At 40.5% G+C, this 14940-nt stretch overlaps 1 protein-coding gene across 4 annotated transcripts in view; it reads left to right on the plus strand.

Annotated features, from left to right (window-relative positions):
• baiap2l2a (BAR/IMD domain containing adaptor protein 2 like 2a) overlaps positions 1–14940 on the plus strand; it is a 24899-nt gene extending 9959 nt beyond the window's left edge. For 3 of the 4 annotated variants that reach the window (XM_089019460.1, XM_089019461.1, XM_089019462.1), the window contains 13 exons: positions 861–936; positions 2174–2260; positions 3073–3134; positions 4030–4101; positions 4221–4301; positions 5195–5326; positions 5599–5682; positions 5982–6048; positions 6995–7199; positions 8915–8980; positions 10506–10677; positions 12616–12656; positions 12835–14938. In XM_089019460.1, the coding sequence (XP_088875586.1) occupies positions 867–936; positions 2174–2260; positions 3073–3134; positions 4030–4101; positions 4221–4301; positions 5195–5326; positions 5599–5682; positions 5982–6048; positions 6995–7199; positions 8915–8980; positions 10506–10677; positions 12616–12656; positions 12835–12913 (1218 nt within the window). In that variant the 5' untranslated portion in view covers positions 861–866 and the 3' untranslated portion in view covers positions 12914–14938. Of the gene's footprint in view, positions 1–439; positions 615–860; positions 937–2173; positions 2261–3072; positions 3135–4029; positions 4102–4220; positions 4302–5194; positions 5327–5598; positions 5683–5981; positions 6049–6994; positions 7200–8914; positions 8981–10505; positions 10678–12615; positions 12657–12834 lie in introns of those variants that run through there. The other variant, XM_089019459.1, reaches the window with a different exon arrangement.

A 14940-nucleotide genomic window follows, 5' to 3' on the forward strand; every position in this document is an offset into this window, starting at 1 on the left:
CAAAACTCACAAGGACACTTTACAGTCACAGGATATTTTTTCTGCGGGTGAGCAGCGGCAACCACACGCGCCAGCGTTCACTCAACCCGGAAGTAACTCAAATAGATAGAAAGCTAGCTAATAGATAGCTGGAAATGGTCAGGTTTTATTTTGTGCTTAATTCATATTCCACACAGGCAACAATACAATACATTGATTGATTGATATTATTATTATTATTATTATTATTATTATTATTATTATTGTTGTTATTATTGTTGTTGTTGTTATTTTTATTGGAAATGGACACATTCGCATCTTTCCCGGTGTTTAATTCAGCGCACGTTACAGCAAACACTCAGTCACGCTTTACAGGAGTCGCCGTTGCATTTTATAGCTGGGCGGCGTTTAATTATTTACAGCGCGGTATTCGAGTCGCGACCGAGTCTATTAACAACAACCTGAGCAGCCTTCTGCGCTCGCTTTGTCCGTTCCATTCAACTTTGCGGCTTGGATGAGTTAAGACTTGGATGCTTTCACAAGGGGATTTTATTCGAAGTCGCACAAGGGTGGATAGTAACATGTCTGCGGTGAACAGTGAGCAGCTCCATCGATCAACTTTGGGGATTTACTCTGTAGGTCGCTTTTTGTCATTGTTGTTGAAAAAAATTGTCATTTCCTGGTTTACTCATGAGAAGAAAATTGTAAAATTGGAACCTTGACGTCATTCCGTATAAAATATGGTCACTCCAGAATCAAGATCTTTATTGTTCTTATTTCAGAATCAGAAAACCTTTATTCGTCTCATAACAGGGAAATTTGCAATCCACATTTACATTTACATTATTTGTCATACATTCGCATTTCTTTTTTTTTAACAGAGCCTGATGGAAGAGTTTAACCCTGGCCTGCATAAACTCGTGTCGCTTGGACACAGCTATGTCCGAGCTTTCCAAGGTAAGACCGAGGCAAACCCGAACTGGTGTCAAACGGGGATTTTAGGGGCTGAAGGGGGGGGGGGATGTCAAATTTGAATTTCTCACTCACTTCCTGTGTGCTGTTCACACACCTTTGTTTATTAGTGCTGTAAACTAAACAAACTGTAACGTCGGCCATCTGTTTCAGGAAACCTCATTCCAAAGTCCATATTTGTTGGGGTTTTTTGTAGCGCTGTTGTGTTGGCTATCGCAGGCCCGTATCCAGGGCGTGCGGGGTTGTTATTATGACGTTAACAAGAATAAACAACTATGTTTCTTGCCCTTCTGACAGAAGGTGGGGAGAATGATAGTTTATTGAATGCTTTACAATGGGTATAAAACATCTCCAGGCCCCATTTTAGATGCCAGTCTGTTGGTGATATAAAAAACATATACACCAAGAAATGCATAGATGGATAGATAGCTCGATAGGTAGGTAGGTAGGTAGGTAGCTAGATAGATAGGTAGCTAGCTAGGTAGATAGGTAGGTAGATAGATAGATATGTAGCTAGGTAGGTAGCTATCTAGATATTTAGCTTGCTATCTAGGTAGGTAGCTAGCTATCTAGGTAGGTAGCTAGCTATCTAAGTAGCTATCTATCTAGATAGGTAGTTAGGTAGGTAGCTAGATAGATGGGTAGCTAGCTAGGTAGATAGGTAGGTAGATAGATAGATATGTAGCTAGGTAGGTAGCTATCTAGATATTTAGCTTGCTATCTAGGTAGGTAGCTAGCTATCTAGGTAGGTAGCTAGCTATCTAAGTAGCTATCTATCTAGATAGGTAGCTAGCTAGGTAGGTAGGTAGCTATCGAGGTAGGTAGGTAGCTATCGAGGTAGGTAGGTAGCTAGCTAGCTGTCTAGGTAGCTAGCTAGCTATCTAGGTAGGTAGGTAGCTAGGTAGCTATCTAGGTAGGTAGGTAGCTAGCTATCTAGGTAGGTAGGCAGCTAGCTATCTAGGTGGGTAGCTAGCTATCTAGGTAGGTAGGTAGCGAGCTATCTAGGTAGGTAGGTAGTTAGGTACCTATCTAGATAGGTAGGTAGCTAGGTACCTATCTAGGTAGGTAGCTATCTAGGTAGGTAGCTAGGTACCTATCTAGGTAGGTAGCTATCTAGGTAGGTAGCTAGGTAGCTATCTAGGTAGCTAGGTAGCTATCTAGGTAGGTAGATACTGTATTGTATCTACTGTATTGTATCTACTCTATTGTACATGTTTTTCAGCTCTGGCTGTGAAAAGTGAAGCTTACTTCACTGCACTTTCGCAGATGGGCGAGCAGGCCTTCCACACCATGTCGTCACATTCCATAGGTAAGGGGGGAAGCACGCCAAACCAAGAATTGTATTTTCTATTTTATTGAGAAGGTCTCACGTGAGCATCCAAGCACCTGATGTGATCAAACTTTGAACCCTTGTGCGTCCATGACGACAGAAGTCAACACGTGAGGGCGTTTTATCATTCTTCCAGGAATGTTGACTATAAGATGCCGCCGTGTATGCTGGATAATGGTGGACGGTGCCTGGCTTCCTTTGCTTACCCACAAAAATAAAATGCTGAATTAAATACCGTATTTTCTGGTGTATAAGGCACACCTATCTAGCTAGCTGGCTAGCTATCCTTTAGCTATCTATCAAGCTACCTAGCTATCTATTAGCTAGCTGGCTGGTTGGCTCGCTATATATTAGCTAACTATTGGCTAGCTGGCTATCTGTTGTTTGTCTGATGGCTAGCTTTCTATCTATTTGAGTTACTTCCGGGTTGAGTGAACGCTGGTGCGTGTAGCTGCCGCTGCTCACCCGCAAAAAAAAATACCCTGTTACTGTAAAGTGTCCTTGAGAGTTGTGAAAGGTGTGAAATGTATTATTATTATTATGGTATCTATTAGCTAGCTCGCTTTTAATCTATTTGAATTTTGGGTAAATAGGACTTCATATATAAGGCGCACCTGCATATAAGGCGCAGTCATTTTCTGAAGAAATGAATGAAGGCTTTTGGGTGCGCCTTACACAACGGAAAATACGGTACATTGCAGAAAAAGATTTGGTTTGACGCATGAAAGCTTATCATATATGAAACGAATATGAATGTCACCATTTTTTACATAATGTTCTATACTTTTAAGGAGATGTTCTGATTCAGATTGCCGAAAGCCAAAAGAAACTCACCTTGGAGCTGGAAGGAGTAGTAAGTAACGTGATCCATTCAGGTCTTTTTTTTCACAGTTTTCAAGTCCGTTTTAAAATGATCGTGTCGGTTTTTATTGCATGTCAAATTTCATTATACAGTGATACCTCGGTTTATGAACCGCTTAGCTTACGAACTTTTCGGTTTACGAACGTTACATTGATGAAAATTTAACCTCGGCATACGAACTTTTTTCGTACACAGAGCTGCCTCAATGAGTTATGTGTCGTTCGCGAACGAGCCCATTCTTCTCACAACAAAATGGCAGCCGACAGTTTTTGTCCTCTATTCCCCGCCCCCAGTCTTTGGTTACGGCTACGTGATTGGTCAAGAACGCAGCAATGAGGGGGTTTAGACTTTGATAGTTCAAGGTTAAAATATCCCATCAATCCTCCACAAACAACCCGCATAAGCCATCTGTACACTTGATGCAAAAAGCTATCAACCCAGCTAAACAGAACACAATTGATGAGGAACTAGATAAAATTATCACAAAGAAAGCACCTACAAGGGATCTTTCATCAAGATGGTGAAAGAAGAAGGCTACGTTCCTCATCAAGTGTTTAATGCTGATGAAACTGGCCACTCCATTCCATCAAGCCATCAACGACCATCACAAAGGTCAATAAAACCACTTTATTATACAGTACATTTTATGTTTTTAATTATAATACCATATTACATTTATTATACATAGATAAGGTATATTTTGTGTAGTTTTAAGGCTTAGAAAATTATGTTTTATGGGGACCTGGGAACGGATTATTCTCATTTTAATGGTTTCCTATGGGAAATTAATTTTTGGGATACACACCTTTCGCCTTACACACTTTATCTGGGAACCAATTAAGTTCATAAGCCAAGCTATCACTGTATATTGTGTGTGTGATCCCAGTTTCGCTGGTTCACGGAGGACATTCTTCACGAGATGGACAATAATGTCCGATTGGACCAAGATTACATATCGGTGAGTGAGATTCATGTCCATCCTCGGTAATGAAAAGGCTTCTTGGCGAAGGCATCGAGTCTTTTCCGTTGTTAAAATGGCGATGATCATGAAGATAATGGATTTCTGTGTCTCCACAGGACAGCAGAGAACAATATGAGATGAGTGTCAGGAGTCAGGCAGCGGCTATGGACAGACAGCTGAGGCGTGGTGCTAATCAGGTTCGTATTAGCTATGTAGCTAGCTAGCTAGCTAGCTATTAGCTATCTATTCGCTAGGTATTAGCTATCTATTCGCTAACTATTAGCTATCTATACGCTAGATATTAGCTATCTATTATTAATAATAATAATACATTTCATTTATAAGCGCCTTTCAAATCTCTCAAGGTCAGTTTACAGTCACAGATACATTTTCCTGTGGGTGAGCCGCGGCAGCCACACGCACCAGCTTTCACTCAACCCGGAAGTAACTCAAATAGATAGAAAGACAGATAGTTAGCTATATAGATAACTAATAGATTGTTAGCCAGGTAGATAGCTAGATCGCTAGATAGCTAGATAGCTATTATTAACCCCCCCCCCCAAAAAAAAATAAAAAAAATTGAGCAGGTCAATTAGAGCTCGCCAAATTTTACTATCTATTAGCTATCTAGCTTGCGATCTATTAGCTGTATAGCTAGCTAGCGAGCTACTTGAGTCAGGAAACATATTAGCTATCTAGATATATAGCTATCTATAGCTATATAGATATCTAGATATAGCTATCTAGAGCTATATAGATATCTAGATAGCTATTAGCTGTCTAGCTATCTATTAGCTGTATAGCTATCTATTAGCAAGCTAGCTAGATAGCTTTCTATCTTTTTGAGTCATTCTGGGTTGAGTGAACGCAGGCGCGTGTGGCTGCCGCTGCTCACCCACAGGAAAAAAACTTATCCTGTGACTGTAAAGTGACCTTGAGAGTTTTGAAAGGTGCTTATAAATGAAATGTATTATTATTATTATTATTATTATTATTATTATAAACCTGCACGTCGTCGGCCATTCCAGTGTTTATTTCAGTCCTGCGTTGTGTTGACATTTTTTTTTGTGTTAAATGTGTTTTTGGTCAGGACGCCGCTGAGCATTTACGATTCCTTCGGGAAAGTCATAGCGAAGCTCTCAAAGAAGAAGAGAGAAGATATCGCTTCCTGGCTGAAAAACACTGCGGTCTTATCCGCTCCATCTCCAGCCTTATGAATAAGGTACACGTGATGGCGTTAATTCATTTTGAGAAGACCTGACGAAGGTCAGCTAGCATTGGTCGCTGCTCACCCGCAGAAAAACATCTAACAATGACTGTAAAGTGACCTTGAGAGTTTTGAAAGGCACTTACAAATGAAATGGATTATTATTTTTATTATTATTATGATTATTAACAAACTGATTACCCTCATTGACGAGTTGGTGAGGTCATGTTCCACACGTAGCAATGATTCTTGTCAACTCTTGGAAGACTCTGATTTTTATGCGCTAGAATGGAGGTGCTCTCCAACAAAAAGCTGACACCTGGAGAGAAGAAGTCAACGCGACCAGAGGACGGGATGCTATACGGACGCCTGTGAGTTTGTGGCGGAGCTGTTATGAGGATTTCTGACAGTTTTGAGACAAGATTGGCTTCCTAAAATGGATTTGAGAGAAACCCTCTCACATACATTTTTATCTGTATCTCATTGAAACACTGACGGGGTGGATGAATTGGTTTGTTTTTGCAGTTTTAGTGCCCTCTAGTGGCAGGAGTCACTTCTCAGAATATATCCGGCACGGGCGGTGAAAAACCTCAGATTGCTAAAACAATATTTAATTTTTTTTTTTAAATGACAACCGATGATAAATATTGGCGGGGTTGTTTTTCTTCAGACGCAGGTAAGGCAAGAGAACCGGAAGTACAGAGATGAGCAGCCTCTCGGCAACGTCCCATCAAGAGGTGAGAGACTAATAATGATAATAATAATAACAATAATAATAATAATAATAATAATCCATTTCATTTCATTTGTAAGCACCTTTCAAAACTCTCAAGGTCACTTTACAGTCACCGGATCAGTTTTTCTGTGGGTGAGCAGCGGCAGCCACGCACCAGCCTTCACTCAACCCGGAATAACTCAAATAAATAAAAAGCGAGCTATCTAGCTAGCCACCAGATAGCTAATAGATAGCAAGACAGCTAGCTAATAGATAGCTAATACATAGCTAGCTATCTGGATGGATACCTAACAGATAACCTGCCAGCTAGCTATATAGCTAACAGATAGCTAATAGATATCCAGCTAACCAGCTAGCTAAGTACTTTAATTAATTAGTACATTAATAAATAATAACACATATATAGCACATATATATATATATATATATATATATGTGTATATATATATATATATATATATATATGTGTATATATATATATATATATATATATATATATATATATATATATATATATATGTGTATATATATATGTGTATATATATATATATATATATATATATATAATATAGAGCGCTTTGACAACAGCTGAATGAAGCTGGAACAAAGCGCTAATATGCCAAAACATTGCCAGAGGCCCTGCCCAGCGCTTTATCGGCACCCAAGCATGAAAAAGCAAAACCCGAACAAATATGGGAATGGCTCTTTACGTCACATTTTCAATTTCCGAATAAATTCATGAATGGCAGTGAATGAGTTAGCATTAGCATTAGCAAATGCTACATTTTTTTTTGTGTAAAGTGAAATTTATGGGTTGCACTAAAATGGAAATTAGCCACCCTAAGGGAAGATTGAACATTAGTTGCAGAGCCCGAATAGAAATGGAATGTAGCGCTTCCACTTCAACAAATATCGTCACTGGTGTGTTTGATTCTCGATCTTTCCAGCTCCATCTCCTCAGGGAAGCTTATATCGCTCTTCAGCTGACTCGGCGGGCAGTGCGGAAAGATCCACCAGGGCGCGGGTGGCCCATCAGCCGGTTGGCTCTAATCCGACCCTGCTGCATTTCGCCAGAGGAGAGATGATTACAGTGCCGGTCCAGAAACCGAAAAACGGCTGGTTGTACGGCCGTGCAGCTGACAACCGTTCACGGTGAGCAAAGGCCGTTTTCGGGGAGCAAATCGGGGAGCGAGTGTCCTCGCCAACTGTTGTTTTAAGTCGAATGAGTTCTGGAATCATTCTGAATCTGTTGAAGTGTCAAAGTTGCAATTTGTGGTGACTTTTTTGAGCCTTATCACACTTCTTCCCCTTATTTGTTTTAATTCATTGGTTTGTTGATTTTTGTTGTTTTAAATGAAATGTACCTACCTACCTCGCTCGCTAGCTATCTCGCTGGCTAGCTAGCTATCTCACTAGCTGAGTGACAATGAGAGCTCGCTAGCTAGCTATCTCACTAGCTAATGAGCTGTCTCGCTCGCTATCTAGCTAGAAACATCGCTCGCTAGCTAGCTCCCTCGCTCGCTAGCTATCTCCCTCGCTAGCTATTTCGCTGGCTAGCTAGCTATCTCACTAGCTGAGTGACAGTGAGAGCTCGCTAGCTAGCTATCTCACTAGGTAATGAGCTGTCTCGCTTGCTATCTAGCTAGAAACATCGCTCGCTAGCTAGCTCCCTCGCTCGCTAGCTATCTCCCTCGCTAGCTATTTCGCTGGCTAGCTAGCTATCTCACTAGCTAAGTGACAATGAGAGCTCGCTAGCTAGCTATCTCACTAGCTAATGAGCTGTCTCGCTCGCTATCTAGCTAGAAACATCGCTCGCTAGCTAGCTCCCTCCCTCGCTCGCTAGCTAGCTCCCTCGCTCGCTAGCTATCTCCCTCGCTAGCTATCTCGCTGGCTAGCTAGCTATCTCACTAGCTGAGTGACAATGACAGCTCGCTAGCTAGCTATCTCACTAGCTAACGAGCTGTCTCACTCGCTATCTAGCTAGCTATCTCACTTGCTATCTCGCTCGCTATCTAGCTAGAAACATCGCTCGCTAGCTATCTCCCTCGCTTGCTAGCTCCCTCGCTCGCTAGCTATCTGCCTCGCTAGCTATCTCGCTGGCTAGCTAGCTATCTCACTAGCTGAGTGACAATGACAGCTCGCTAGCTAGCTATCTCACTAGCTAACGAGCTGTCTCACTCGCTATCTAGCTAGCTATCTCACTTGCTATCTCGCTCGCTATCTAGCTAGAAACATCGCTCGCTAGCTATCTCCCTCGCTCGCTAGCTCCCTCGCTCGCTAGCTATCTCCCTCGCTAGCTATCTCGCTGGCTAGCTAGCTATCTCACTAGCTGAGTGACAATGACAGCTCGCTAGCTAGCTATCTCACTAGCTAACGAGCTGTCTCACTCGCTATCTAGCTAGCTATCTCACTTGCTATCTCGCTCGCTATCTAGCTAGAAACATCGCTCGCTAGCTATCTCCCTCGCTCGCTATCTCGCTGGCTAGCTAGCTATCTCACTAGCTGAGTGACAATGACAGCTCGCTAGCTAGCTATCTCACTAGCTAACGAGCTGTCTCGCTCGCTATCTAGCTAGCTATCTCACTTGATATCTCGCTCGCTATCTAGCTAGAAACATCGCTCGCTAGCTATCTCCCTCGCTTGCTAGCTCCCTCGCTCGCTAGCTATCTCCCTCGCTAGCTATCTCGCTGGCTAGCTAGCTATCTCACTAGCTGAGTGACAATGACAGCTCGCTAGCTAGCTATCTCACTAGCTAATGAGCTGTCTCACTCGCTATCTAACTAGCTATCTCGCTCGCTGTCTAGCTCACTATTTTCGCTCGCTATCTAGCTCGCATCAATCCCAATATTTTTTTCATCTATTTTTAGTCAGGGATGGTTCCCAGCCTCCTATGTTGAAGAAGTGGACGACCTTCGTTTACAAGCTGATATCGGGTAAGCACACACTGAAAAAAAAAAAACATCAACAACATCAGATTTAATGGATGGTCGCAAGGTTTCCATTTTGGAATTCAGGTTGCAGCCTCCTCATCTGCAGGGAAAATTTGGCCTCATTAGCCTCAGTCAAATGGGAATCTTTTTTTCATCACTCGGAAGGTGTCAGATGGACCAACTTTGATCTGTCCGTATCAATCCATTACAAGTTGAAACGTGACCGGATATTATAAAACTTTGAGGATAATCAAGGGCATCAGTGAGTGCTCAAAGTATTGTTCTTACAGCGAAAGAAAGAAAGAGAGAGAGAGACAGCCCTGGAATATAGTTGATATAGATGGATAATTTTGTTATGAATTATGAACATTTCTACTCTTCATTCTTGTTTACATCAGAGTTCCTTCCATACAGACTAATTATATTGCTTTCCTCCAGGCCATCTTAATTTTGTCTTCTTCTTTGGGACTTGTAATCAAGGCTGCAGTAATAATATGAGCCATTTAAGATATTTGCGCCTTGAGAAACACCACTACGAACGCTTAGCTAAAAACATTGCAATAATAATAATAATAATAATTCCATTTATAAGCGCCTTTCATAACTCTCAAGGTCACTTTACAGTCACAGAATAAGCTTTTCCGTGGGTGAGCAGCGGCAGCCACACGCGCCAGCGTTTACTTAACCCGGAAGTAACTCAAATAGATAGAAAACTAGCTAATATATAGCTACTAGCTAGCCAGCCAGATAGATAGCAAGCTAGATAGCTAATATATAGCCAGCTAGATTGCCAGCTTGACAGCTAATAGATACCAAATAGATAGCTATCTAAGTAGCTAGCTAGATAGCAAATAGATAGCCATATAGACAGCTGGATAGCCAGATAAATAAAAAGAAATTAAGCGAGTAAAAAAGAAATAACAATAAAGTCATTGGTGTGCTGGAAAAGCTTGTAAATTAATACATACAAATACATACTAACTATTCTATTTCTAGAATCGACTGATATTATATAGCTACTAGCTAGCCAGCTAGATGGCTAGCCAGATAGATAGCTAATAGCCAGCTGGATAGCTAATATATAGCTAGCTAGATTGTCAGCTTGACCGCTAACGGATAGAAAATAGCTAGCTAAGCTAGGTAGATAGCTAGATAGCAAATAGATAGCCAGATAAATAAAAAGAAATAACAATAAAGTCATTGGTGTGCTAAAAAAAGCTTGTACATTAATATATACAAATACATACTAACTATTGTATTTCTCGACTCGAAGGATATTATATAGCTACTAGCTAGCCAGCTACATAGATTGAGTTGATGTTCGGCAGTCATTTATTGTCTTGCGTTCTGTGGAAATTTCTGAAAATGCACTCATTTTATTCATTACAAACGGCTAGCGCCGTTGCTATTTATTGTATTTCAGCTTCTATTTTTAGCGCTGTTGAAATTGGAGACTTTTAAAATGGCCGCTGTATGTTTGTGAAATGAGCTTCCTGTTTTTATTTCAAAATGTATGTCGATTCAATAGTTTCGCCGCCCCGACGAGAAGCAACAGCAGCGCGAGTAGCCGCAAGGACGCGCCGGGAAGAAACACGCCACCTCCGCCGCCTCCACCTCTGCTATCGCAATCTTCGAACAAGTCCTCTCAAAATCAAACGGCCACGTCTGATAAGACAACGGAGTCGAATGCGGAAAAAAAGGTATTTAAAGGGTATTATTGAACCGTTTGAGTCAATCGCCATTGACGCCTTCACATGCAGTCATTACAGTAATGCCAAATCATATCTTACATTGTATTACTCACTCCAGTGCCAGGGTTTTTGTCATTGTCACTCAAATTCCAGGACCCACAGAATATTGAGTTTTAGGACTACATAAACATTCAAAGTAGCATAACAAACCTTAGACTCTCTTCTTTAATCTGGAAAAAAAAGACTTAATTCCTAAGTGATATGAGTCTGGAGTTATCTGATCTTGAAATTGGGGCAGCTGTACAAAAAGGCAAATGCTGCCCCCTTCGTGGAAGGGAAAAAATATTGCCAGAGGTCTGACCAGCGCTTTATCGGTAATAAATTCGGGAATGGTCGGAAATGAGTTAATCATCTCACCAAAATTAGAATAAGTCCAGAGGAAAATAATTAATAATAATAATAATTATTAATAATACATTTAATTTATAAGCCCCTTTCAAAACTCTCAAGGTCACTTTACAGTCACAGGATAGGTTTTTCTGTGGGTGAGCAGCGGCTGCCACACGCGCCAGAGTTCACTCAACCCGGAAGTAACTCAAATAGAAAGTTAGCTAGCTAGCTAATAGATAGCTAATAGATAGCCAATAGATAACTAGCTAGATAGCCAGCTCGATAGCTCTATAGCTATTAGATAGCTATCTTAATTCTCCAAAGTGCTAATTGGCTAACTTGTTGGGAGTGACATAACACCAAAAAATGGTTAGGTATAATATTTACAAGCTAATATTAGCATTAGCAGTTAGCTTTTAATTGTAATGATTACGAACGTAATTAAATATTTACCTTAAATATATACAACATGTTGGTATTTCAAAGGAAGATTAAAAAACTCATCACACTCACTAACGAGATTTACTTTATGAATTATAATATGCAGATTGACTAACCAATCAGATAGCAGAAAAAAAACGTATTTTGTTGCAATGTGCTCCTCTGTCCAGCAGGGGCACTGTGGTAAGGTGCTTTTCTCCATGTCACCGCATCCTTCTTTCTGGTGGATGCAGGGAGGAAGCTCCAGCTGCTGACTGACAGTGTATGAGTGAAGACCTGTGTGTGTGCATGTGTGTGTGCGTGTGTGTGTGTGTGTGTGTGTGTGTGTGTGTGTGTGTGTGTGTGTGTGTGTGTGTGTGTGTGTGTGTGTGTGTGTGTGTGTGTGTGTGTGTGTGTGTGTGTGTATCAATAGATCAGAATGAAACATTAGAAATGTACTTTCGAAACAATTTCAAATAGGTCAAATCGGTCGTCAAATCTTGTTTTATCATTGTCCAAAGATCACCAAGGCATTTGTGCTGACACAATTATACAAGTATCTTAATTGGTTCCCAGAAAGTGTGTGAGGCGAAAAGTGTGTATTCCAAACATTAATTTCCCATAGGAAACCATTAAAATGAGAATAATCCGTTCCCAGATCCCCATAAAACATAATTTTTCAACTAAATAAGCCTTAAAACTACACACAATATACCTTATTTTATGTATAATAAATGTGCTATGGTATTGTAATTAAGGAAATAAACGGTACTGTATAATAGAGTCGTTTTATTTAGAAAATAGGCTAAATTCTATGTGCACTACTCATCATGAAACTCATTTTTATTGACTCTGCATGAACTTGCTTTTTTTGTGTGTGTTTGTTTTGCCGTGTTTGTGCTTACGGATGTCTGGATTGTTTTTCCTTCATGTGCAGCACGTTCTAGACAGCGGCAGTTGTTTTTAGGCGCTCGATAAATACAGTTGAGTTGAGACACAACCTTTGTACAAGCAATGTACAAGAGGATGAAGTGTCAAGAAGTCAATGATTGAAGTGGGTTCACCCCCCCGCTTCCTCCTTCAATGAAAGTGCAAGTATCTTCACTCACTCAGACCCTTTTTCTTGTTTTTCCACAGCGCTCCCAGGCACATGGATCAAAACCGGAACTCTTTCCAAGGTAAGAGAAAAAAAACTCAGCGCAAGTTCTTCATCGGAGGGATTCGCGATGCATCAATCAATCGCCTCAGTAGCCTTAAAATAATTTAACTTATGGCAACATAAGGTTAAAAAAAATGTAATAGAAGCCCCGAGTGCTGCTACGTTAACACTTCTCCTTTCTTTTCCTTATCTTAAAGGGGCACAAACCCATTTGCAACCGTTAAGTTGAAGCCCACATCCACCAATGACAGATCAGCGCCTCGTCTTTATCGCTAATGGCTTTTAGTATACAGACTTTAAATGTAAGTAGATTCTTCGATCTGCACTCCCGTCCAAGTGTTGATGTTTTTATTCTAGTACTATTTTTTTTTTTTTTTTTAATGAATCATTATCCAAGGGGTCCTATTCTGGGATACTTAAATACGACCAAACCTCTGTTTGCACTGTTGTACTTTCATTTCTTGTGATTAATGTGTACTAATTGATTGCTAGCTGGTGAGATAGCTGATAGATAGCAAATAGATAGATAGCTAGACAGCTAATACATAGATAACTAGATCGCTCGCTAGCGATATAGCTGATAGATATCAAATAGATAGTTAGATAGATGGCTAGCTAGCGAGATAGCAAATAGTTAGCTAGCTCGGTAGCCAGCCAAATAGCTAACTAGGTAGCCAGATAGATAGCCAGCTATATAGATAACTAGCTATTAATTAACTATTAGCCAGCTAGCTGGCTTTCTATCTGTTAGTTATTCCGGGTTGAGTGAATGCAGTGATCAATGTGTCCTAATTGATTGCTAGCTGGCAAGATAGCTGATAGATAGCAAATAGATAGATAGCTAGACAGGTAATAGATAGCTAACTAGCTAGATAGATAGAAAATAGATAGCTAGACAGCTATAGATAGCGAACTAGATAGGTAGATAGCTAGCCAGTGATATAGCCAATACATAGCAAATAGATAGTTAGCTAGATAGATAGATACCTAGCGAGATAGCAAATAGTTAGCTAGCTATGTAGCGAGCTAGATAGATAGCTGTCTAGCCAAAACCATGCGTCAAAACTGCAATATCTGTAATTGTCCACAGGGGCAACATCACAGTCATAACGATTGAATTGAGAGGTTTTAACGCAAATGCGAACCGTGGATTTCATCGCTAGGCCTTCATTAGTGCTATGTCTGAATCAATCCAGACTAAAAAAAGGGTGGTGTGATTTACTACAAGTCCACTAGAGGGTAGCGTTAGCCAGGAAATAACTGACCGACACTTCTTAATGATGAAAGTCCGTCTCGAAATTACAAATCTTCCCAGAAAATTGTTGGGTGTAATCTTTATGTTGTTAAAAACGACGAGTCGTGAAGTCGTGTAAATAGTCTCTCCCGCTTGTTGCCAAGTCGCTGTCAGTGTTCTCTTTAGCGTTTCATTACCGTTGCACTTTGGCACCGCTTTGCTTTTTTTTTTACCCCTCTCACCAATTTTAATGTTCTCATGCGGGTAGAAATTGGAAAATCAAAATCGTGCTTCACAGTTAATGACGCCTCGGAGACACCATTGACCATCTTTTAAATAGCTCCAATAATTGCCTTATAATTACACAATCGACTGTATTAACGACAATTCATTTGTCGTGACAAAAAAATGAAATGTGACCATTTCCCAATAAACGGTGTTCATTGATGGGCTATTTCAAACTTTTGTTATTATTTTGTGTTGTGGTTGTCTGGTGACGTGATGGTGTCCGTGCTGCCCGACTGTTTTTTTTTTTTTTTTTTTTTGCTCAGGCAGTAAATTGGCCTACAAAAGAAGATCCCACGTTGTCTGTTTGGCTCTTCCCATAGGGATGCTTAACCCAAATTGAACCTCAGTGTGAATCCAATTGTGTTAATGGCTTCAAACTATGGTTCTGTTGAATTAGCCCCCCCCCCCTGAATCCTCCCCCCAATGCACACCTCTGGTACATTTGATAATATTATGGGCTTGTTTTTATGTGGTGCCCTCTTCCAGACATTTGAAATGCATTGCTTTATATTTTAGGACGTTGTGCACAGGTGTCAAAGTCCAGATAGCTATCCAGCTAGACAGCTAGCTAGATAGCTATATAGCTAATAGATAGCCATCTAGATAGCTAAATAGCCAGCCAGATAGCTAATAGTTAGCGAATAGATAGCGAATAGCTATCTATTCACTATTTATATGCAAAACGTCACTATCTATCCAGCTGGCTGGATATCTATTAGATGTCTATTGGCTAGCTAGTTGGCTGGCTATCTATTAGCTAGCTATCTGTTAGCTATCTATC

The sequence above is a fragment of the Hippocampus bargibanti genome, linkage group LG17 (genome assembly GCF_051943395.1).
Source record: "Hippocampus bargibanti isolate YZ-2025 linkage group LG17, ASM5194339v1, whole genome shotgun sequence".
NCBI classification, from domain to species: Eukaryota; Metazoa; Chordata; class Actinopteri; order Syngnathiformes; family Syngnathidae; genus Hippocampus; species Hippocampus bargibanti.